Consider the following 22,889-nt stretch of genomic DNA (forward strand, 5'->3'; position numbering starts at 1 on the left):
ACTGATTATATGTCTTACTTTTATGCTTTAATAATGGAAGATAAACTTGATTTTAAATTGCCACATATGCACTAATTAAAGTGGTGAATTGAAGTTTTATTTTACATATAAAGTGTTCATAATCAGAAGGATGCATGTGAATGCTCTTTTATGTAACAAAAAAAAAATGTTTTTACCCTTTTACCCAGCCACTGGGATGCACAAGCCAGTGCATTTCTTTGTGCCGGTACCAAGCCTGGATAAATGTGGGAGGGTTGCATCAGGAAGGGCATCCGGTATAAAATGTTGCCAAATCATACATGTAGACAACAGTACAGAAATACATATTGGATCGGTCGAGGCCCGGGTTAACGACGACCGCCACCAGTACTGTTGGCCAACAGGGTGCTGGTGGAAATTGGTCTACTCTTGGCCGAAGGAGGAGAAGAGGGGGAAGGCATGCCCTAAGGCGGGTAAAGGCTAGGGCACTGATAGTGAGGGTCGGAACTTTGAATGTTGGCAGTATGACTTGGTATAGGGAGAGAGCTAGCTGATATGATGGACTGAAGGAAGATTGGTATATTGTGTGTGAGACCAGATGGAAGGGGAGCAAGACTAGGTGCATCGGAGGTGGTTTCAAATTGTTTTATCATGGTGTGGATGGGAGGAGAAATGTCGTAGGCATTATCCTGAAGGAACAGTGTGCCAAGAGTGTTTTGGAGGTGAAGAGTGTCGGATAGAGTGATGTTTGTGAAGCTGGAAATTGATGGTGTAATGATGAATGTTGTTAATGCATATGCTCCCCAAGATGTGTGTGAGATGGATGAGAGAGAAAAATTTTGGAGCGAGTTGAAGTGGTGATGACTGTTGGTGAGAGACTGGTGATTGGAGCAGATTTCAATGGGCATGTTGGTGAAGGGAACAGAAGGGATGAGGAAGTGATGGGTAGGTATGGTGTTAAGCAAAGGAATGCAGAAGGTCAGATGGTAGTGGATTTTGCAAAAAGGATGGACATGGCTGTGATGAATACATATTTTAGCAAGAGGGAGGAGCATAGGGTGACATACAAGAGTGGAGGAAGATGCCCACAGGTGGATTATATCTTATGTAGAAGGGCCAGTCTGAAGGAGATTGGAGACTGTAAAGTGACAGGGGAAAGTGTAGTTAGGCAGCATAGGGATGGTGGTTTGTAGGATGACACTGGTGATCAAGAAGAGGAGGATGAGTGTGAGGGCAGCACCAATGATCAAATTGTGGAAATTGAAAAAGGGTAATTGTGAGGTGATGTTCAGAGAAGAGTTAAGACAGACACTGGGTAGCAGTGAAGAGTTACCTAATAGCTGGGTAACTACAGCAGAGCTAGTAAGAGAGATGGCTAGAAAGGTGCTTGGTGTGACATCTGGAAAGAGGAAGGAGGACAAGGAGACCTGGTGGTAGAATGAAGAAGTACAAGAGAGTATACAGAGAAAGAGGTTGGCGAAGAAGTGGGATTGTCAAAGAGATGAAGGAAGTAGACGAGTATAAGGAGATGAGGTGCATGGCAAAGAGAGAGGTGGCGGAGGCTAAGGATAAGGTGTATGAAGAGTTGTATAAAAGGTTGGACACTAAGGAGGGAGAAAAGGACCTGTACCGATTGGCTAGACAGAGGGACCGAGCTAGTAAAGATGTGCATCAGGTAAGGGTGGTAAAGGATAATGAGGGAAACATGCTCACAAGCGAGAAGAGTGTGTTGAGCAGATAGAAAGAGTACTTTGAGGGGTTGATGAATGAAGAGAATGAGAGGGAGAGAAGGTTGGATGATGTGTGGATAGTGAATCATGAAGTGCAGTGGATTAGCAAGGAGGAAGTAAGGATAGCTGTGAAGAGGATGAAGAACGGAAAGGCTGTTGGTCCAGATGACATACCTGTGGAAGCATGGAGGTGTTTAGGTGAAATGGCAGTGGAGTTTTTAACTAGATTGTTTAATGAAATCTTGGAAAGTGAGAGGATGCCAGAGGAATGGAGAAAGTATTTTGGTATCTATTTTTAAGAATAAGGGTGATGTGCAGAGCTGTAGTAACTACAGAGGGATTAAACTGATCAGTCACTGCATGAAGTTATGGAAAAGAGTAGTGGAAGCTAGGTTAAGAAGGGAGGTGATGATTAGTGATCAGCAGTATGGTTTCATGCCAGGAAAGAGTACTACAGATGCGATGTTTGCTCTGAGAGTGTTGATGGAGAAGTACAGAGAAGGTCAGAAGGAGCTGCATTGTGTCTTTATGGATTTAGAGAAAGCATATGACAAGGTGCCTAGAGAGGAGTTGTGGTATTGTATGAGGAAGTCGGGAGTGTCCGGGAACTATGTAAGAGTGGTACATGATATGTACGACGGTAGTGTGACAGCGGTAAGGTCTGCAGTGAGAGTGACAGATGCGTTTAAGGTGGAGGTGGGATTACATCAAGGATCAGCGCTGAACCCTTTTTTTATTTGCAATGCTGATGGACAGTTTGACAGACAAGATCAGACAGGAGTCCCCGTGGGCTATGATGTTTGCAGATGACATTGTGATCTGTAGTGAGAGTAGTAAACAGGTGGAGACGACCCTGGAGAGGTGGAGATGCGCTCTAGCGAGATGAGGAATGAAGGCCAGCAGGACTAAGACAGAATATATGTGTGTGAATGAGAGGGAGGATAGAGGAATGGTGAGGATGCAGGGAGTAGAGGTGGTGAAGGTGGATGAGTTTAAGTACTTGGGATCAACAGTTCAGAGTAATGGTGAGTGTGGAAGAGAGGTGAAGAAGAGAGTACAGGCAGGATGGAGTGGATGGAGAAGAGTGTCAGGAGTGATTTGTGACAGACTAGTACCAGTAAGAGTGAAAGGGAAGGTCTGCAAGAGGCTTACGCTGGTTTGGACATGTGCTGAGGAGGGATGCAGAGTATATTGGGGAAAAGATGCTAAGGATGAAGCTGCCAGGTAACAGGAAAAGAGGGAGGCCTAGGATGAGGTTTATGGATGTGGTGAGAGAGGACTTGCAGGTGGTTGGTGTGACAGAGCAAGATGCAGAGGACAGGAAGAAATGTAAATAGTTGATCTGCTGTGGCGACCCCTAACGGGAGCAGTCGAAAGAAGAAGTAAATTAACATTTAAAGAATCTTCTAAGCATGGAAGTGTAAACCAGTTATGCTGTATTTTTTTTTGTTTTATTTTTTTTATTGGTTTTTCAATAACAGTCATTTGAACACCAAATTATGATAAAACTATGTACAAATTTTACAAGGCCTCAAGCAGTGTCTAAGGAAAAAAAAAAAAAAGGAAAATAAAGGGAACAAGTTATATAAACTGTAAAGTAGGGTACAATATAGCAATAACCCATGCCTGTGTGTGGGTAATGCTGGATTTACCTATGGTTGGTGTGGTTTGGTCATGAGGTCGAAGCCCGAATGGCCAAACAAAGACAACCTTGGGTAAATCCAGCATTACCCACACCCAGAAGTGGGTTATTGCTATTATACAATGACATTATTTAAGAAAAAAAAATTACTTTTCTTAAATAATGGCATTGTATAATGCCTCCTTGCTGCCCTTCCACAGCTGTCTGGTATTCTGCGGCAGTTCTGATGTACTGCACATGCATATGCTTACGCAGTACATCAGAGGTGTGGGCGGAAGCTACGGAGAAAACAAGATCTCCGATGCTTTTTACAAACTGTCTCGCTATGTTAAAGGAGTTTAACATAGCGAGACAGCTTTAAAAAAGCAACTGAGAATCTCTGCTTTTTTTTACAGCTGTCTCGCTATGTTAAACCCATTTAACATAGCGAGACACCTTTAAAAAAAAAAAAAAAAAAAGCAATGGAGATGGGTAGATTTCAGTTACTTTTTTTAAAGCTGTCTCGCTATGTTAAACGAGTTTAACATAGCGAGACAGTGTGTGAAAAGCAATGGAGATCTTGCGTTCAAAAAAAATTATACTAATGGAAAAAGTCCGGGCGACCGGACCTTTTTCCATTACTATAACTCTGAGTTACAACGTGCATGCTGACCAATCAGCTTGCACGTTTTGGTATATTAATGGGGGATCATTCATTCATACTTTCAATATGACTAATTAGATGAAGACATATCTGAATTCAATGACTGAATAAGAGAGAACTTTTGTCCAAGGGTTGTTAGTCCATTTTCTTGAGTATATTCTTGATTCTTTAACTTTTATTTCCATTGACACTACTTCAACCAAAAGAGTCATGAAGTCTTGTAAGGTTGGAATGAAGGATGACTTCCATCTTCTTGTAATATATTTTTTTGCTACTGCTAGAATTGTCCAAAGAAGATATTTATTGTTGTTATTCAATACAATAGATTAATTTACATTCAGAAGAGTTAAAGGTTATGCTATATATTTGGTATTAATATGGCGGTTAATATGGCAGGAGGGGGTGTGTAGCCCACTTTGGGGACCAGTGTAATTAAGTGTGAATTAGCATTAGTAAATGCTTTTGAAACAATTATTTTTTTGCCAAACCACCAGTTTTAGCACTTGGCAATTTTGTAATAGCATTGTTCTATTTTGTGTTGATGATGAGTTAATGTTTGCGACAATAGGAGAAGCATGAGTAAGCTTGATAAGGAGGTAGGATGAGGCAGTGGTTTTGCGAGCGTGCACAGGTATAAAGTTAGAAGTTGTATAAAGAAGTCTTAACTTGAATTGAATTTCTTGTACTAGAGATTGGATGCGAGTATCAGATTTGAGGTGGTTGCCAAGAGGGTCACCTAGTAATTTGATTTCTGAGATCATTTCTAGATTCATAAAGTTATTTGTTTTTGAGTAAGACCTTGGAGTAGAACATTACTTTAGTTAGGATTTTTAAAACCCTGTAATGAAGTATCACTTGTCACATAGGCAAACTTACATTTACATAAAAGTAATCAAGCCATATTCACACGTTCACCTTTACAAAGATAAAAATTCACATCTGTTGTATGTAATATAAGCTAAGCAATGTTACATAAATTATTCAATTCCTCCTTTATCTTAAACCTAATTCCACCTCCAAATGTTTTTCTGCATGCACTGTTCCCACAATTTCCATTTTTGCTATGTAATTTACTCCTACCCTTTTCTAAAGATCCTAGTTCTTATTCTTTTATCTCAGTTACAGTATTCACTACTTCAAGTATAGTTGATTAAGATTTTGATATCCATTTTCTAGATCCTATTTTTTGCAGCCACCAGAATTAAACTTAACAAGGCCTTACGATGTCTAAGCAGTTTAGATCCTATATCTTAGTGGAGTGCAGTTCTTTCTTTTTGAATTCCCCTATCCCTTTCTCTTTGTCTATAATCTGCCTTCCTTGTAAGGGATTGATAATCACTAGCCTGCAATCCAGATGTCTTATTGGCCTCTTCCCATTATGTTACCTTTCCTTCTCTAATTATTTGTTCCAAATACCTTGGCTCCTTTGCTTTTCTCCAGTAAGTGCCGGCGCCCCCTTTAGTTGCATTAGAATTAAGAAGCAATTCAGAGTGAGCAAACTGGGTTTCTGTGGCTACAATGCTTCTTGGGTGGTATTCTGTAGTGAGAATGTGGTGAGAGAGGAGCAGATGAGAGCAGCATCAGTATATTGGATGAAAGCAGCATGGGGTCTGGAGACTGCAATGATATTGATGAGCAAGTTGAATAGTTATGGTCCAAGGAGGGAACCTTGTGGTATACCAGTAGAGATTTGCAAGATTGTAGAGAAGGCTGATTGCCATTTGACTGCTTGTGTGCAGTTAGGTAGCAGAAGGGGAGAAACTGAGGCAGAAGAGAGTGTAGATTTAGTTTGGGATGACCAGACTGTATTAAATGCTTTTGAGAGGTCTAGAAAGATTGCTGAGAGCAGTTTATTTCTTTCTAGATGGACAAGTAATGAGGATACTGGTCTTGGAGTAGAGGACAGATGGTTTGTTTTTAGGGGGAATAAAAATAGGTTGGAAGGTTGGGATGAGTGCTGCAGTGACTGTGCAGCTGCTGTGTTTATGAAATGCGAGTTGAATGAGGCTGCTGTGTCATAGCTGGGCAGGTAGAAAAATGTATTCGGTTAAAAGGATTTGCCAGATTTTAGCAGATTGTTAATGGAAGACCAAAGGGACTTTGCATTACAATTATGGTCATTTTTGACAGTTGTATGTATAGTAGTTTGTCTGCTAAGCTGAGTTTTGCAGACTGGTTGTGAAGCGATTTATAGGATTGAAATGTGGGTTGATTTCTAGGCATGTGCTACATTTTCAAAGCTTTGTCTTTCTGTTGCATCACCTTGTCTCATTTCAGATATTAACCAGGGTGCAAAAATGATCTGGTCGTAATTTTCTGTCTCTGGCTACAGAGTTAAGAATGTTAATAAAGATAATATGTAGTGTTCAGTAGTCAGAGTGTTGAACGATTTTTTTTCATGAAATACAAGAGAGTAACTGATTCTGTTTTCCTGCATTGTGTTTTATCTTTGTTAAATAGAAAAGTTTATTAGCTACTTCTTGTTAGAACAGCCTGAGAAATTTAGCCTTGTGTAAGTGATTTTGAGGCACAACTGTATGTAGCTAGTGGCTGTGGGGGGAACAAAAACTGTGCAGGATGCATCTAATCTGTAATTGGTTATGAAGTTGAACTGTTGCTCATTAAACATGTATGATGGGGGGGGGGGGGGACTCCTGGAAGTTAACCCTGTGTGCATTACATTTTTGCCATGTATGTCATTATTACTTTTATCCCTCTGAGTGCCATCTTTGGTAAGCAGAAAAGAAATGGTTTAATACAATGGTAGAAGTGACTTGTTGCAGAGTAAGTGTGGGTGTTACATTCTTTCAGCTTTAGTTTTGAGTACGCTGTACCCCCAATTCTGTCCCTTAACTTGTATTTGCAGTCTTGCCTGAAAAAGGAACATATTATCCTCAATGGATTTACCTGGTTTAAAATTTTAAGTACAGCCAAATAGAAAGCTTGTTTTAAAATTCTGGCTGTTGGGGGAGGGATGGGTCAGATTAAAATGTACTGAAACATGCAGCTACTATTTGGTCTTTCTGAGAATGGTGAGATTTGTTCCTAATGTCCTATTTCTCCTCTCTGCAGATGTGCTATCCTTAAGAAACACAGGGCAGAAACAGAAAGAAAACGGAACCCATCTTACAGAAAAAAACGGCATCCCAGACATGATGGAGAGACTCGTGTAGATTCAGGACAGCCTTTGGAAGTATCTGTAGTGTCAACAGGAAGTTCATCATCAGCTGTTGCGCCTACAAGAACAGCTGAACCTGGACTAGTCAACCCAGCTTTTGATGAGATAGAAGAGGGTAAGAATTCCTGTTATGTCAGTTCTATTTTTTTCTACATACGAAACCACTTTAAACTTGTGTGCAGCTTCAAACTCGGGTGGTCTTTTGCTTGTCATGTCTTAAGGAATCGGCAACCCAGAGTAAAGTTTTTCCATGGTCTTATACTTTTGATATTTTATTTTTTTTATTTTTATTCAAATTTGTTGACTTGAATAGAGCCAGTCCAAGACCGTGAGTGAAGACAATAATTCGATAAAAAGCAAATCCTTTATTCGGTAGGTGAATAATAGGAAAATAATAATAATAGGAAAAGGTTGTATGAACATACTTATGACATAGAAAAGAAAAAGGAAAGCAACGCATTTTTCAAACATTCACTTATATGCCAAAACTACAAACTGGCTTTCATGATCCTTGAACACGTGAACCCCAGCACTAGAGGTGGTGACTGGGAGTCAACCCTGGAATACAGGGAGCTGATTTGGCAGCTTAAGCTGGACGCAGGGAGGCCTCCGGGACTGAATGGTGCACTCAGCATAGGTTCAGTGCTGAAGCTTAGAAGGGCCAGGCTGTAATATGCCCTGTTACATTACTACCACTCTCCACCCCATTCAACACACTTCTCATAAATAACTGATGGGACGTTATTTAGGTATATTGCAACACTACTCTGTCATGACTGTAAATGTGCAACCCATACATTCTCATTCCATGCAGTTCCCTTTGAATTTAGAACCCACTTGGTTTTTATACACACATGTTTATTCCACACACTTCCCCCCCTCCCCCCCCCCTTTTTTTGGATCACCCATGAATATTTTTTCACTATGTCATTAATATGGCTTATTGGTTTTATATTTTATATGGAGTGTACATTTCAATAATTTTTATGCATACCTGCAAGATTTGCAGACACATACATTTTTTATGACATGTTTAAAAGATTTCCTGAAACGTGATCTCGTCTGAATCAAACATGTGATTAATTAGAATTTGTATTTAAACGGTAGTTTTTTCTGAATGCAACTGTTTCTGACTTGATAAAGCTTGGAATTATCCAAGCGAAAGCGCTTGTCTGATTCTGCTGTTTTCTATCTGACGAGTTTTGGATTTATTATTCACCTACCGAATAAAGGATTTGCTTTTTATCGAATTATTGTCTTCACTCACGGTCTTGGACTGGTTTTGTTGATTCCGCTTGGTTTGTGCTTTATTTTTCTTGACTTGAATAGAGCACTGATATCTTTGGACCTACTTCAGTCTTAGCATGGGAGTACAAAGCACCGTAGTACTGAATGACACAGCAGATATAACATTATACAAACAGTAGAAAGTTTTATATATAATTAAATATATGACATGCGTACAATTTAGTCCTGAAACAGTCTGAAAATATTCTTATTGATGAGAGATGGAGATTTAGACAGAAATGGAAGAGGTGATGTGTAAAGAGTATTTGTCCTGTAGTGGAGCATTTGCATTTTGCTTGAATTTTGATATTCAGTTTAAGTTGAGGAGAATTTGGAGGAGGATGTGTTCTTTACAGCTCTTGTTTAAAGGTGCAGAAAGTGATTTTCTTTTTCAAACAGCCAAAGTGTTTGCATGCATCACAAAGTTTTGTGTCTGAAAAGAAAAGTGTACTTTGCTGCCTTTAAAAAAATACGGTTTCAAGGATTGCTTCCAAAAAGTGAAGACTAAATGCAGTGAGACATATTGATGGCATTAATATTCATGGGAGGGCAGGGAATGGTTTCTTCATTCTGGGTTTTCAGCTCTAATTATGCTGGATTTTCATAAGGTAAGTAATTGTAAATTAGTCATATATTTGCCAGACTGTTCAGTCTGGCAAAAAAGTCTGCTTATTTGAGAAGGGGGAGTTTTTCCATGGGTTTGGGCTGGAAATAGAGAATGAATGGTCTGTGCAGTGTAACATTATTTTGGGGGGGTTTCTTAAGATGAGGTCGAGAATGGTTATGATTTCTAAGGTTATGTGGGAGTGCTCATTGAATTAGTTTGGAAGTTGTGGGGGTGACTTTCCTTTGAGAAGTTTGAATAGTTATGAGCTGGGCAGAGGGTTATCTCATTGTTGGATCAGAAGTCATTTTACCTCTTTCATAGGAGTTCATTTTTAAGGGATAGTGTGACGACTCAGCATTTAGAGTTTGATAGGGTGTGAATGGTGCTGGTGGCATTGCTTGTTTATTTATTTATTTTTTTATTTTATTTGTCTTTTGTAATTGGGAAAGCCCAAATGAGCCAGTGGCCCATTTTCACCGAAGGCCCAGGACGAAACGCTCCACAACAGCTGCAAAACACGGTAACAGTAGCTGAGTAATTATATACAAGGTTGGAAAAGCCCTGTAACATAATAAATATTTTACATTGAAATGGGGAGAAAGGCTCCACAAAACACATTTTACAGTAGCTGATAAGCAAGTCATATAAACAATGGGAGAAGATCCCCCTCAACATGTGAAACACAGATTGAGATAGTTTCAGAATATTGCTAGGATAAACTATGATCAGGAATACAATGTGATCTGCAAGTAGCAAGACACTTTGCAGAAGTCGATAGCCTATGTCAAGCATACTATTGCGTAGTTCTAAAGATATTGACTGTACTTCTAATAATATATGGAGATGAGCAATGATAGAGTATTTTGCTGCCAAATAGACAGTAGAATTGGATGAGGAGGAATAATGAGCAGGAGGGAAAATTTAAGGAAATGGAGAGAGAGTAAGTGTATTATTTGAGATGAGTGTTATGGAAGGACATTAGAGAGGAAATTAAATAGTAGGAAGCGTCGGCCGAGGAGGTAGAAGAGCATACATTAGTGTTATGGTGTCATTAAAGTGAAAATGTCTTTTGATGTTAAGGCATTACTACCTGGTAAGATACAAAGGTGTTGGGAGATTCAGAGTGAGAAGAGCATAGTTATAGTGAGTCAGTGGTCATGCATCTGTTTTCAGGGTTGTGCAGGAACAGGTGTCAAAGAAATATTTTTAAGCTGGTCTTGAAATTGGAAAGCTACCAACAATGTTGTCCATCTTTACTTTTAGTGGGATGTGATTCATCTCATGCTGATTCATGAGCACATTGCAGCAAGTTTTGTCCTGTTTCGTCTTGCATCATTTTTGCCACCAGTACTTTACACTGTTACCTTTGTCAGGTTTTGATGGTCGTAAAAGGTGGAGATCCAACATCCCCTTCTTTTCAGAAATGGTCGTCATCCACTAGCTTACAGGTGCTACTGTCTAGAGTTCTGTTTTTTGCAACTAGAATAACAGGAATGACTCCCAGTCTGTCTGTATCCCATCCCAAGGGAAAGATGATGCTGTTACGCATTCACAGGTATGAGTAAGTCATTCATCTTTATAGTGCTAGGTCATCCAAGCAGCCTGACCAGTGTTCTGTATTCTCACATAACTGTTCCGGTGTTTTTTTCTGTGATGAGTTGTCTGTGCGAGGGCAGTAGCATAACAAGAATCTCCAGCTTCATTGAAATTTTTCATATCCATGACATTGTAATGTGATGGGGGAGATGGTAAAGGTCCAAAGTTGCTACTGCCATAACTTTATTTCTGTCAGTAGTTTCAGAACCTAGATTTGCACTGTATCAAAACTGCCATAGCTGGATGCAAGAAGAGATGTTCGCCTTTACCCATCTGGGTTAGATGGATAGTTTTTCTGTACCAGTTCTTTCCCCCTTCTGTCCATACCTTTGACTGTGTGGCTTCTACCAGACAGGATGGCAGTTTTGATATAGCGTTGCTGGATGTGGTATCTGCAAATGCAGCATGTCTGTTCTTCATGTCTTTTTTTTTTTGACTGATCAGGCAATATTTCTATCTTTAATGCTTGGTGGTGTACAGAGATTTTCAGGGCTGCTTGGCTTTAATTGTCTTCAGTTTCAGAGATGTCTGTGCCTCGGCTGATCAAGCCCATAACACCAGAGAAACTGAATTCAGGACAGCTTGTAATGCAAAGACTTGAGCCTTCCCTCAGCATAGTTTAACTGTCTTCTTAGTGTAACGATACCTTTTACTTGATTATTCCATTCTGTTTTTTGGAGTGTGTGGGTTTGGCACTAAGACTGTTTGTAATAGCAATTCAGGGTTCCTCTGTGTAAAACATGAGCTGAATATATACGAATGAATATATATATATTTGCCATTATTCCATCACTAGTCATATTGTCCTCTACATTTAGATACATTTCCACTGATAAGGATCCTATGGTTATGTTGGCCCACCCTTAGGGTTCATGACCTTTAAGCCTTTACCCAGCTAAGTATCTTCTAGCTGAAGTAGAAGCATCCCTTTTTAGGCATGCTTACTCTTTCATATAACTAGCTCAGGCTAGTTTTCCCCATTCTGGAGTAGCAGTTTGTAATTGAAGCAATGAATGGAAATAAAAATTTAAGAGGGCACCTTTTGGGGTATAGAACCGTGAGTAGTGCACTCTAAAAGCAGACTTGCCTGATTCCCAAGATAGCTGTTGGTTGAGGAAATTCATCTCTGGTTTCCCATCTCGTTGAGCTTAAACAGTGAAAAACTGCCTACATCCCGTGGAACCAGAGCCTTCTATTTGCTCTTCCTTCCATTCGACTCATCCCAGACATGCTTCGAGAAACAAGTATCCAGACTAGTAGTGTCCCTCTGGACAAGACTGTGTTGTTCCTGAGAGATGGTACAGGTGACGTATGAAGGCTTCTTGCCCACTGAACTCTGACCGTGGTAGTGATGCTGCTGAGAGCAGTGCTGCACCACTTCAGTAGCCTCAACACATGGATAAGTACATTCTACTGTTGCTTGGGAATTTATTTTGCCCAGAGGTGACATACTGAAGAAGGCTAGGAAGCCTAACATCAGGAAATTTTTCCTGGGTAAGTATTAAGTGATTTTTAGTCTGACGCAACAGCAGGCAGATTGAGAACGCAAACATGTCTACCTCTCCACTGATTTTGAAGTAACAGTAAAGCTATTTGGCCAAGGTTTAGCTTTTTCCTCCATTAAAGTCAGTTTGTCAGGTGTCTGTCTGTGATACATAACTCCCCTTTTCCTTTATCTTGGCAGGCAAGTTGTTTCTTATGGGAGCCTTATTTGTGTGACCTGGATAGTGAACTGATCTGCTTATGACAGTAGAAAAGTAACCTTGGAATGAAAAAAGTTAACATTTCCTAAAAGAAGTTAAGCATTCTGTAAACGATGGTGTACAAAAGCACAAATGTAAATGAAGTAAAATGTTTTATAGTCCAAAAGGTAATGGCACCTTATAAATATCACACATTTACTTAATACAGCTACAAGGTCACAAATACATTACAAAGAAATCATTAAATAAATGAAGTAAAATGAAGATTGATACTCCACCGTAAGCTTTCCAAGGCAGATGCTTTCTTTGAACATTGTGGTCAAAAAGTTAACTTGTTTTTTTTTTTTTTTTTTTTTTTTTTTTTAGTTTGAGCCTGATTTGTCTGCTACAATGAATTATTTTCTGGAAAAGAATGTGTTTTTGATGGCCTTCATCTGTGCTAGGAGAATTTGAGCTGCAGGTCTTTATATAAAAATACCCTGACATGGCCTTTCACTGGGATGTGGTACCATTGGGCTTTTTCCTTACCTTACTCTTTCCCTTTTCTCCCCATTTTTACTGAAATTTTCAAGAATTGTTTAGAAAGAATCTTGCATGTGATATTGTTGAAAGGCAACATCAGTCTTTTAACAACAGGGCCAAAGACTTCAAGCACTGAAACCATCCATTTAAGTGGTTAGCTTTATCCCATCAGTTTGCTGTGACTGTTATGGTAAAGTGCTAGATGGACAGGAAAGGCCCCATTCCACAGGAGTAGCTAATGTAGCATGTTTTAGAAATGCTTCTCATCAAACCATTTGTGAAGAAGCCACTTGAATCCTTTTCTAAGCAGAACAAATAGGATATGAACTCCAGAAGAAAGTAAAGTTGCCCTTGTGGTTATCCAGGGTTTTCTTGTAATCCAGTTTGCTAGTCCAGAAACATGCTTCCCTTATGTTAAGAATGCTCCTACAACAGTGATCCTTATGATGACCATAGTGCATGTGTTTGAGCACCATGACCTTAGATTTTTGAAGCAGTGATCATCCTCTCTAACAACTTGTGTTTTCTGGACCTTATTCACCACATCTGAAGGCCTGAAGTAGCATCAGCAGGATATATGAATTACATCACTGTGAACGAAGAGTTGGAGTCTGCAAATATTTACTCAGACTTTGTTTAATTGCATATTATTGCTTGCCATTGAGAGATAGCCGAGCCTTGGGGGTAGGGAACTTTTCCCTTTACCACTAGTGTTGAGTGATTTCTGTTGGTGTATTTAGAAGGATAGGTCTGTGGGGAGTTTACCTGCATGTACAAATGCTTTTTTGTGTGCTCATTGCAAAACTGGACATTTCCATGAGCTTCATGTGTCTGTAGTTTCATTTGGTGCATCTGTTTACTATGATTCCATCTCCTGTGGGTTTGAGCCTACTTTGGGTTAGGCATTTGGTATAAAGTTGTTTTCAGCAACTTTAAAGGTACTTTTATTGAGTGGAGTGGAAGTGTGTACTGGTTTTCATTCAGTGAAAATCTTTTTTTCCCAGCTCTAGTTTCAAGTGCACACCGGGTGTCTTTCTTTGTAGTCTCGGGTGCATTTGTTAAGTAGTCTGTTGCTCAAATAAGAGATGGTGTGGACCACTCTTTCCTTTACAGCTGAGTACCATGCTGCTATTTTCTGCATGGGTAAGACAGCATGTCCACTCTGGGGATGTCTGACAGCTGAAGGATTCTAATACTCTTGTATTAGAAATTCACTGAAACTGTTATTTGATTCAGACATCTGTGGTTATGGCAGGTGCACTTCAACAAAAGTGCTGTCTGTTGTCTAAAGTTCTGCAGCTTGGAAGCTGGATATAGTCACTTGTTTGAAGCATTCACTTGCTTTATGCATATTCTTCATCTAAAGTATCCTCATAAGGTCACCAGGAAGAGGATTTTGGTTATTCTCTTGCTTTCCTGCTCATAAGGACAGCTTTGCTCTGTTTGTGTTTGAGTTGAAGCATTCAGGATTAAAATGGAAGCAAGGTTTTTATATGTAGTACATTTTTTAACCTGGGAAGGCTAAGGATGTGTAATCCAGAATCTGTGTGTTTTATAACTGTTATGCCTATAAGGCATGTACCCACTCAGATTTCTAGCTGTTTCTGGGATTGTACTCCCAAGGCTACACTGTAAAAACAGAAAAATAAACTTGGATATTACGAGGGGTGGTCATTCAGTATTTAACTGTTGCTGTTTGTGAAGTTGTTGGTAATCTTTTCTTAAGATTTAAAGGAATTTCAAGGCATGTGAGTCTAGTGGTCAGTCATGCCTTGCCATCCTTAGGCCATACCCCCTTCCTCTAGGAAGATTAGGCCAGTCAAGCCTTAGTTGATTTTGTGGGAATTTTATTGACGTAAGTGCATTTTAATTGTCATACAATCAACTACGTAGCCAACTGGGATGTCATACAGCAGAGCACCACATATACTGATAGCCTTTCCCTTTATTTTTGTAAGAGTGAGGATGCATTATCTGACTGACATGGTTAAGTGTTCATGTGCTGCTTGCTGCCAGGAGCAGAAAGTTAGGAAGAGGCTGAGTCAGTAAAGAGCAAATATGTAATCATATTAGGAACATTAGTGGCGTGTGCAGCAGTGCTACTGTTTAAAATGTTGTAAGGTAAGAGTGTTGCTTTGTAGAACAGTATCATAGTTGACTAATGGAGGTGTAGTTAGTGCATAGTAAATAAATACAGTACAAAAGTAGGCAGCAGGCAAAAGTGTAGTAAATAGTATAAATAAGCAAAAAAAAGAAGGCAACTTATGATGTTCGTGTTTCACTGTTGCAGTCATTACACTTGGGTTATCCTGCTGGCAGGCTACCCGCAGTCGGCCTGAATTCCAAAGTCTTGGTCCGGCGTCAGCTGCTGTCGCCTCTTCCCTGACGTCAGTGCGCTAGGGGTATAAAAGATGCAGCCGACGCCATTTTCTTCAGTCTGTCTTGCCGTGCGGTGCCCGAAGCAAAAGCAGTTCGCAAGTGCCGGTCTGCCGACTCCTGAGATTTTCAAAATCGAATTTCAGATCCGAAGTCTTCATTAAAGCTAAGTACCTCATTTGGGAAACTTTTTTCTTGCTCCAGACCGATGTCAGAAAAAGTTAACAATTGTATTTCTTGTAGGAAGCAAATACCTCAAGGATTTTCATTCTTACTGTATTCCTTGCCTAGGCCCTGACCACGACGTTGCTAGCTGTTGGTTTTGTGCTAGATTTAACCAACGCACTATTAAGTGTCGGTACGATTTTGCCTTTCATTACTTTGGCCGAAGATTTAATTATATAATGCCGTTGGAACAGCTGACAACCGGAGTTTATAAAAAGCGCAAGGAAAAGGACAGGCATCCGAGGTCCAAAACCAACGACGAGGCTTCCGCTAGGCCAGTCTCCGGTTCTCAGTGAGGCGCTTTCACAGCCCCTGATGGCCCGCTATCTCAGAGCCACAGGCCGCTTCCGACTCCCACGTGGAGCCAACTAGACCTCTGGATACTCAAGGTATTGGACACTCTGAAACTATTCCCTCAGATGGGTCCGGAGCTGCTGAGCAGGCATCGGCTTCTGAGGGTGTTTTCAGACCTACGCAATTAGATGTAAAGCCAACCTCAGCTTCAAAGGCAAAGACTAAAACAGCTCTAAAGACAAAGAAACAAGTACAACAATCTCCTGGACAGACGTCCATGCCTAAAAGATGCTTAAAATGGCCGAAGACCTAATTACTTTGATCAGGGATTCCCATCCCCCTCCTGATGAGGCATAGGCAAGAGACAGAATATGTATCTTCAGATCAGGTTTCCATTTCCTCTGACTCCTTTTCTGAACAGGGATACTCTCTTCCTCCCTATGAGGATTCTGATGCTGAAGAATCTATTCCTTCAGCCCCTCCTCCTGAGGATTATTCTTTTGGGGAAATCCTGCATACCATGAGGGAGCACTTTCACTGGGAGAGCCAAGATTACTCTGAATCTAAGAAAAGGCTCAGAGACTTTCTTTTACTACCTCAGCACAGACCTCTTGCTATTCCACCTGTTCTAGACATTGTAGATGTATTTTCAGAGTCTGGTCTGTCTCCTGACTCTTTACCCCTTGCACCTGTTAAGCCAGACAGATACTACAGGGTTCCAGATTCTCATAAATTTCTATATAAAATCCCTGCTGCTGACCCAGAAACTATATCTCAGGGTCCCAAAGGGGTCAAGGCTTCCACTGCAAAAAAAGTGTCCCCTCTGATAGGGATTCTAGGGCACTGGACAGATGGAAGAAAAAAGTTTACACTTCTGCTGCCTTGGCTGTAAGGGCTTTAAATAGTCAGTTTAATATGCTTAAATATCAGCAATACTTAATGTCACTGCTAAAACAGAAAATGTTGCCAAATTCCGAATGTCCTGAAAACAAGGATTTATTGCATGCAGCTGAACAAGTGGGAAAGCATACTTTGCAATGTGGTTTTGATTCACTGGAGGCCTCTTGCAGGGCCGCTGTTAAGGGTTCTGTCATTAGAAGGCATGCTTGGTTAAAGGAACAGAATCTGCCTGATCATGTTAAAGCAAAATTATTGGATGCTCCATTATAGCATGATACTTTGGTGTTAAGGCAGAAGAGGTGTTGAAGAAAATGGAGGATAAAGCGAAATCTATTCAGACAGTTAAGGATTTCTTACAGGTACAGCCACCCAGATTTAGCAGGAACTGGCCTACAAAGAATTGGTCCTTTCCAGTGTCAGACAGGCCACAAAGAGGCAGATACAGATGCCCTAGAGGCAGATCCCAGCCCCAAGGCTCATACAGGCCTAAACAATGTGGTGCGTCTACCTCCAAAACTGGAGAAGACAAATCACAGCCATATAGGAAAAAGTCCAAATGACTTTCCTCTGCCAATACCAAGCACTTATCTTTTGGCATCCCCCTTAGGGGGAAAACTAGCACTTTTTTCACAAAATTGGCACATGATCACCCAGGACAAATGGGTCTTGAATATAGTGTCTCAGGGCTTCAGGTTCCACTTTCACACCCTGCCAAAGGCAAAAGGTATGCCAGACCTGCCACACAATCAATGGGCAAAGGCACAAAAGCAAGTTTCATCCCTCATGGACATGAGGACCATTCAGAAAGTACCACAGCAAGAGCAGGGACAAGGATTTTACTCGAGACTTTTCTTGGTACCCAGAAAAGACAAAGCCTGGAGACCAGTACTGGACATGTCTATTCTAAACACTTTTCTGGACGTTCCAAAATTCAAAATGTTGACTCTGCAGCAGCTTCTGCCCATATTGGCCAAGAAGGCTTGGCTTGTAACTTTGGACCTAGAAGAGGCATACCTGCATGTCCTAATCAGGCAATCTTGCAGAAGATACCTCAGATTCATAGCTGGCTCAATGCACTACCAATTCTCTGCACTGCCGTTTGGCTTATCTACTGCGCCCAGGGCCTTCACAAAATGCCTGGCACCAGTAATTGCTTTTTGCAGACAGAGGGATTCAAATTTATCCTTACTTGGACGACTGCCTTATTCAAGCAGAGAACAAGGACATTCTACTGAAGCATCTGGCGTTTGTAAAAAGATTACTAATTTGCCTAGGGTACACAGTAAACGAAAATAAATCATATCTAGTACCCTCTCAAGAGATAATATTCCTTGTTGCAAGCTTAAATACAACTGCCCAGATGGCTTTTCTCATGCCAGACAAACAAAGGCAACTGACTTCTTACTTCAAAATGTTGGCAACAAAGACCCAGTTATCTGCAAGAAAAATTCTGCAGGCTTTGGGCTTCATGGCATTCTGCTAATTCCATATGCAAGACTGCATATGAGGAAACTACAATGGTATCTAGAAAGTGTTTGGACTCAACATTGCCACAGCGTGGAAACATTAATTACCCTCATTCCTTGCCTGCAACAGGAGTTTCGATGGTGGGCACAGGCCTGTCACCACAACAAGGGACAGCCATTCACTTTACCCACAGCCAGGCAGACACTGACAACAGATGCATCAGATTATGCCTGGGGGCCCACATGGCAGGAAAATGTATTCAGGGTACATGGCCTGCAAGCCAAATGCATCTTCATATCAATCAAAAAGAGATGCTAGCTGTTCAGAATGCCCTGATGCCTTCAAGGATTTACTTCATCCAGGACAACTGCTGATAAAGACGGACAATACTACAGTCATGTGGTACATAAACAGGCAGGGAGGCGCACATTCCTACCCCCTCTGCAGACAAGCCATGACTTTGTGGAACACAGCATTGACTTATCAAGTACACCTGCAAGCATAATTACTGCCAGGAAAGACAAATACTCTGGCAGACGAACTAAGCAAAAACCTCATGGATCCTCATGAGTGGAAACTAGATCCACAAACCTTCAGCATGATAACAAGGAAATGGGGATGGCCAGACATAGATCTATTTGCCTCCCCTCACAACTGCCAACTACAGAGATTCTGCACAAGGACTCATCACAGACAGGCATGGAAAGTGGATGCTCTATCATTCAGCTGGAAAACCCTTTCAGTATATGCCTTTACTCCACTCCCTCTCCTCCCCAAGGTACTCCTAAAGGTCAGACAAGAGAAACAAGAAATGATACTGATTTCCCCAGACTGGCCACGCCAGCACTGGTACCCAATCCTAAAGTGCTTTTCTCAAGGCCCAGTCTGGACATTACCTCAAATTCCTCATTTACTGACCCAACAAAACAATCAGATCCTGCGCAGCCAACTCAGAACCCTAAATCTGGCTGCATGGCGGATAATGTAACCATTCAAAATACACCTCTCTCTAAAGCAGTTATGGATGTTATTTTGGAGGCCAGGAGGCCCAGCACTAGAAAATCTTATGCAGAAAAATGGAAGAGATTCTGTGCTTGGAACCATGCACAAGGAATTGACATGCTTGTACCAAATATTCCTCAGATTTTACAGTACCTAACTGAGATGCTGGACAAAGGCCTATCCTTCTCATCAATTAAGATCCATGCCTCTGCCATTTCAGCTCATTACAATACGGACCCACCTATTGTTTCACATCCACTGCTAAGGCAGTACATCAGGGGGGCCAAAAACATAAGACCTCCAAGGAGAGCGCCAATACCTGCATGGGACCTTAATTTTGTCTTGGAAAAGCTCACACTACCTACTTTTGAGCCAGCCAAGACAGCTGAGATAAAATTCTTATCATGGAAAACAGCTCTTCTCCTAGCAATAACTTCGGCAAGAAAAGTCTGAGTTACAGGCACTAATGGCTGTGGAACCTTTTATAATTTTCCATCCAGACAGGATTTCTCTGAGGACAAACCCGACATTTATGCCTAAGGTAGTATCCAGTGTGGCCCTTAACCAAACCATTAATTTGCCTACTTTTTATCCAAACCGACAGACTAAGGGGGGGAGACTTGTGCATTCTTTGGACATACACCAGACAGCTATGCTTCTACTTGAACAAAACTAAAGCTTTGAGAAAGACTGAGCAAATCTTAGTGGCATATGCTGCAGGATCACAAGGAAAAGCGGTCTCAAAGCAGACTATTTCAAAATGGATAGGCCACTGCATTCGTTTCTGCTATTCACAACATGGCAAATCAGTGCCTAAGGGCATTAGGCCACATTCAACCAGAGCAGCAGCCACTTCAGCAGCCTTCCTCAGAGGCGTACCAACCAAGGACATTTTGGAGGCTGCAACTTGGACTTCAGTACACACTTTTACAAAGTACTACCACTTGCCTCTTTACTCTAAATCCAGAGCAGGCTTTGCCACTGCAGTTCTGCAGGGCCTCATAGCCACTCCTAGTTTTATTTAGGCCCAGCCACTCATCTGCAGCTTTGGGATTCAATCCAAGTGTAATGACTGCAACAGTGAAACATGATGAACATAGTACAGTTGTGTACCTATCATAAATGTAGATGTTAGAGTGTATTCACTGTTGCAGTCCAGGTTACCCTCCTCCCATCCCCCTTTCATTGCTGAGACTTATCTGTACTTCTCTATTCTATATGACCTATGTGGTGTATTTGCTTGTAGATGAAAGTAATGTTAGTTAGTACGTGCATTTTTATTGGCAGAATTTTTAGCCTACCCTTTTGGGGGCACCTGACATCTGGGGCAAGAAAAACTGAAGAAAATGGCATCTGCTGCTTCTTTTATACCCTGGCGCACTGACGTCAGGGAAGAGCGACAGCAGCCAATGCCGGACGGACCAGGACTTTGGAATTCAGCCAACTGCGGGTAGCCTGCCAGCAGGATAACCCAAGTGTAATGACTGCAACAGTGAATACACTCGAACATCTACATTTATGGTAGGTACACAACTGTACTTTTTTTGGAAGCTCAGAAGCCTCTAATCGTCTTGTATCTCAGGTCAGAGTTATGACTGGTAGCCCACCTCAGTTCAGCTTGATACAAACAAGCAGAAACCTACTTAACCAAACTGGAGATGGTCCAAATTTTGCCAAATACACTGGGAAATCTACGCCAGCCCTAACTCACTAGCACAAAAGTTCCTTGACTTTAATTCAAATGCCCTGGAACAAATTGTCCGTAACCCGACAAGGGGAACAAACATTCTAGATCTGGTCCTCAGCAACGTGTCATATAGATGCACTGCTGCAATTGTCAGACCCTCGTTGGGTAAAACTGACCGCAAGTCAGTTACCTTTGAGCTGCAATAATACCAGAAATCATAAAAGGTGAAATCAGACTAAAAAACTAAACCAAGGCAAAACTATACCCTCCTAGGTGAAGTATAAATGCATTCCAAGCCCTAACTCAGTCTGGAAGTGGTAACTATGCCAAAGCTTACACTAAAGCCTTTACAATCACTTGCATAAGTGTATAAACTCAGCCGTACCAGAAAGAATCATTGCCAGAGCCCCAAGTAAAAACAAGCTGCCATGGTGGACATCCAACTCAACAAACTTTACAATAAATGCAAAAAGTTGCTGTCCAAGAAAACAAATTAAGGCCCCAATGATGGAAAAGCACCCTCATCAGCCTCAACAGGCAATTAAGACAACTTGTCAAATCCTCCAAGGGCTCCTTTGAGAGGAACTTGAAGTAAAGCCAAGGATAACAATAAGGCCTTTTACAGCTGCATATGTAACCTAAAGGGTAGGACCCAAGCATGTGCAGAACTAGTGGTCAACAGTATCACACACACTGACCCCACAAAGATAGCAAACCTGCTAGCAGATAGGTTTGGCAAAAATTTCATTCCTTTTTCCCCTCTTAACTTGCAATAAACCTTCCCCCAACCCCCCCCCCACACCCTACATATCTGAAGAGCAGGTCCTCAAAGCCTTGTCCAAGGCAAAAAACACGGCCTCTATGGGACCAGATGACATCCCAGGCTGTCTTCTAAACAGGCTAAAACATGGACTAGCATTACCACAAAGTATCATTTCCAATCATAGCCTAGCCACAGGCTTTGTTCCTGCTGAGTGGAGAAAAGCAACCTAACAACGGACCTGGGGAATTACCGACCCACAAATCTGACCAACCTCATCTGTAAGGTCATGGAACATTATCGTTATGGACCTCATAAATGTATAGGTGACATCCAAACCATGGATCCTACCCAATTCGGCTTTGTGATGGTCAATCTTGCTTTTAAATCTGGTGGATTGCTTTGAAATATGACCAAGGCGATTGACTAGGGAAAATCTGTGCACACAACATACCTCGAGGCAAAAGCTTTCAACACAATCTCACATTCAGGCATTACCGATAAACTTAGCAAACTAAAGGTAAACCTCTTTGTTGGAAGGTGGGTTGCCAACTGTCTCACAAACCAGACACATGCTAGTGAAGTAAAAGACTCAACATCAACCAGCAGACCTGTTACCAGTGGGGTGCCACAGGGGGTCAGTGCTGCCCCCCCCCTACTGTTTGTTATATACTCCTCAGAATTTCAGGTCAAAACTAAGGGGTTGTGGCTGACCAAGTTTGAAGATGACTGCCAACTAGGTGCAATCACTGAATCCCCAAATGATGTCAGTATACGCTAGGAGAGTCTAATGCAGACCAACCACTTGTGCATTAGTCATGGTCTCAAACTGAATGCAAAGAAATGCTTCATCATTCCTTTCAGCACAAACAATATTCCCTCACACTATCAAAACGACAACAATGCCCTAAGCATCCATGAAGTGGTATGGGACCTGGGATCACAAGCGAATGGCAACCTCAACTTCAACTTCGACCACTATATGCCTACTGTAGTAAGGAAAACTTTCTATGTAGCATGGCCTTGAGAGCAAAGAAGTTATGACCCACCTATACTCAGTACTCATCTGGTCCATAACGCCCCATTTGGCATGTACCGTACGCACCTATAGCATTTAGAGACCTCAGAGGTTTCTAGCAAAGAAGCTCAATGGGTTGCAGCATGTGCCTTGTACAGACCGACTAAAGCCCCTGTGACTATACTCTGTATTATATAGCCTTCTTAGGGGAGACTTTTGCCTGGCCTACACAGCAATCCAAGACCCAAACCTAATGAACTTGTTGCATATCCA

General features: G+C 41.3%; 1 protein-coding gene across 3 annotated transcripts in view; it reads left to right on the top strand.

Annotated features, from left to right (window-relative positions):
- Positions 1 to 22,889, top strand: part of LOC122790153 (ligand of Numb protein X 2-like) — a 702,162-nt gene that overhangs the window by 210,726 nt on the left and 468,547 nt on the right. For all 3 annotated transcript variants that reach the window (XM_044057741.1, XM_044057740.1, XM_044057742.1), the window contains exon 3: positions 7,067 to 7,287. In XM_044057741.1, coding sequence (XP_043913676.1) covers positions 7,067 to 7,287 — 221 coding nt within the window. The remainder of the gene's footprint in view (positions 1 to 7,066; positions 7,288 to 22,889) is intronic.

The sequence above is a fragment of the Protopterus annectens genome, chromosome 15.part0, assembly GCF_019279795.1.
Source record: "Protopterus annectens isolate FY-2018-M chromosome 15.part0, PAN1.0, whole genome shotgun sequence".
NCBI lineage: Eukaryota > Metazoa > Chordata > Ceratodontiformes > Protopteridae > Protopterus > Protopterus annectens.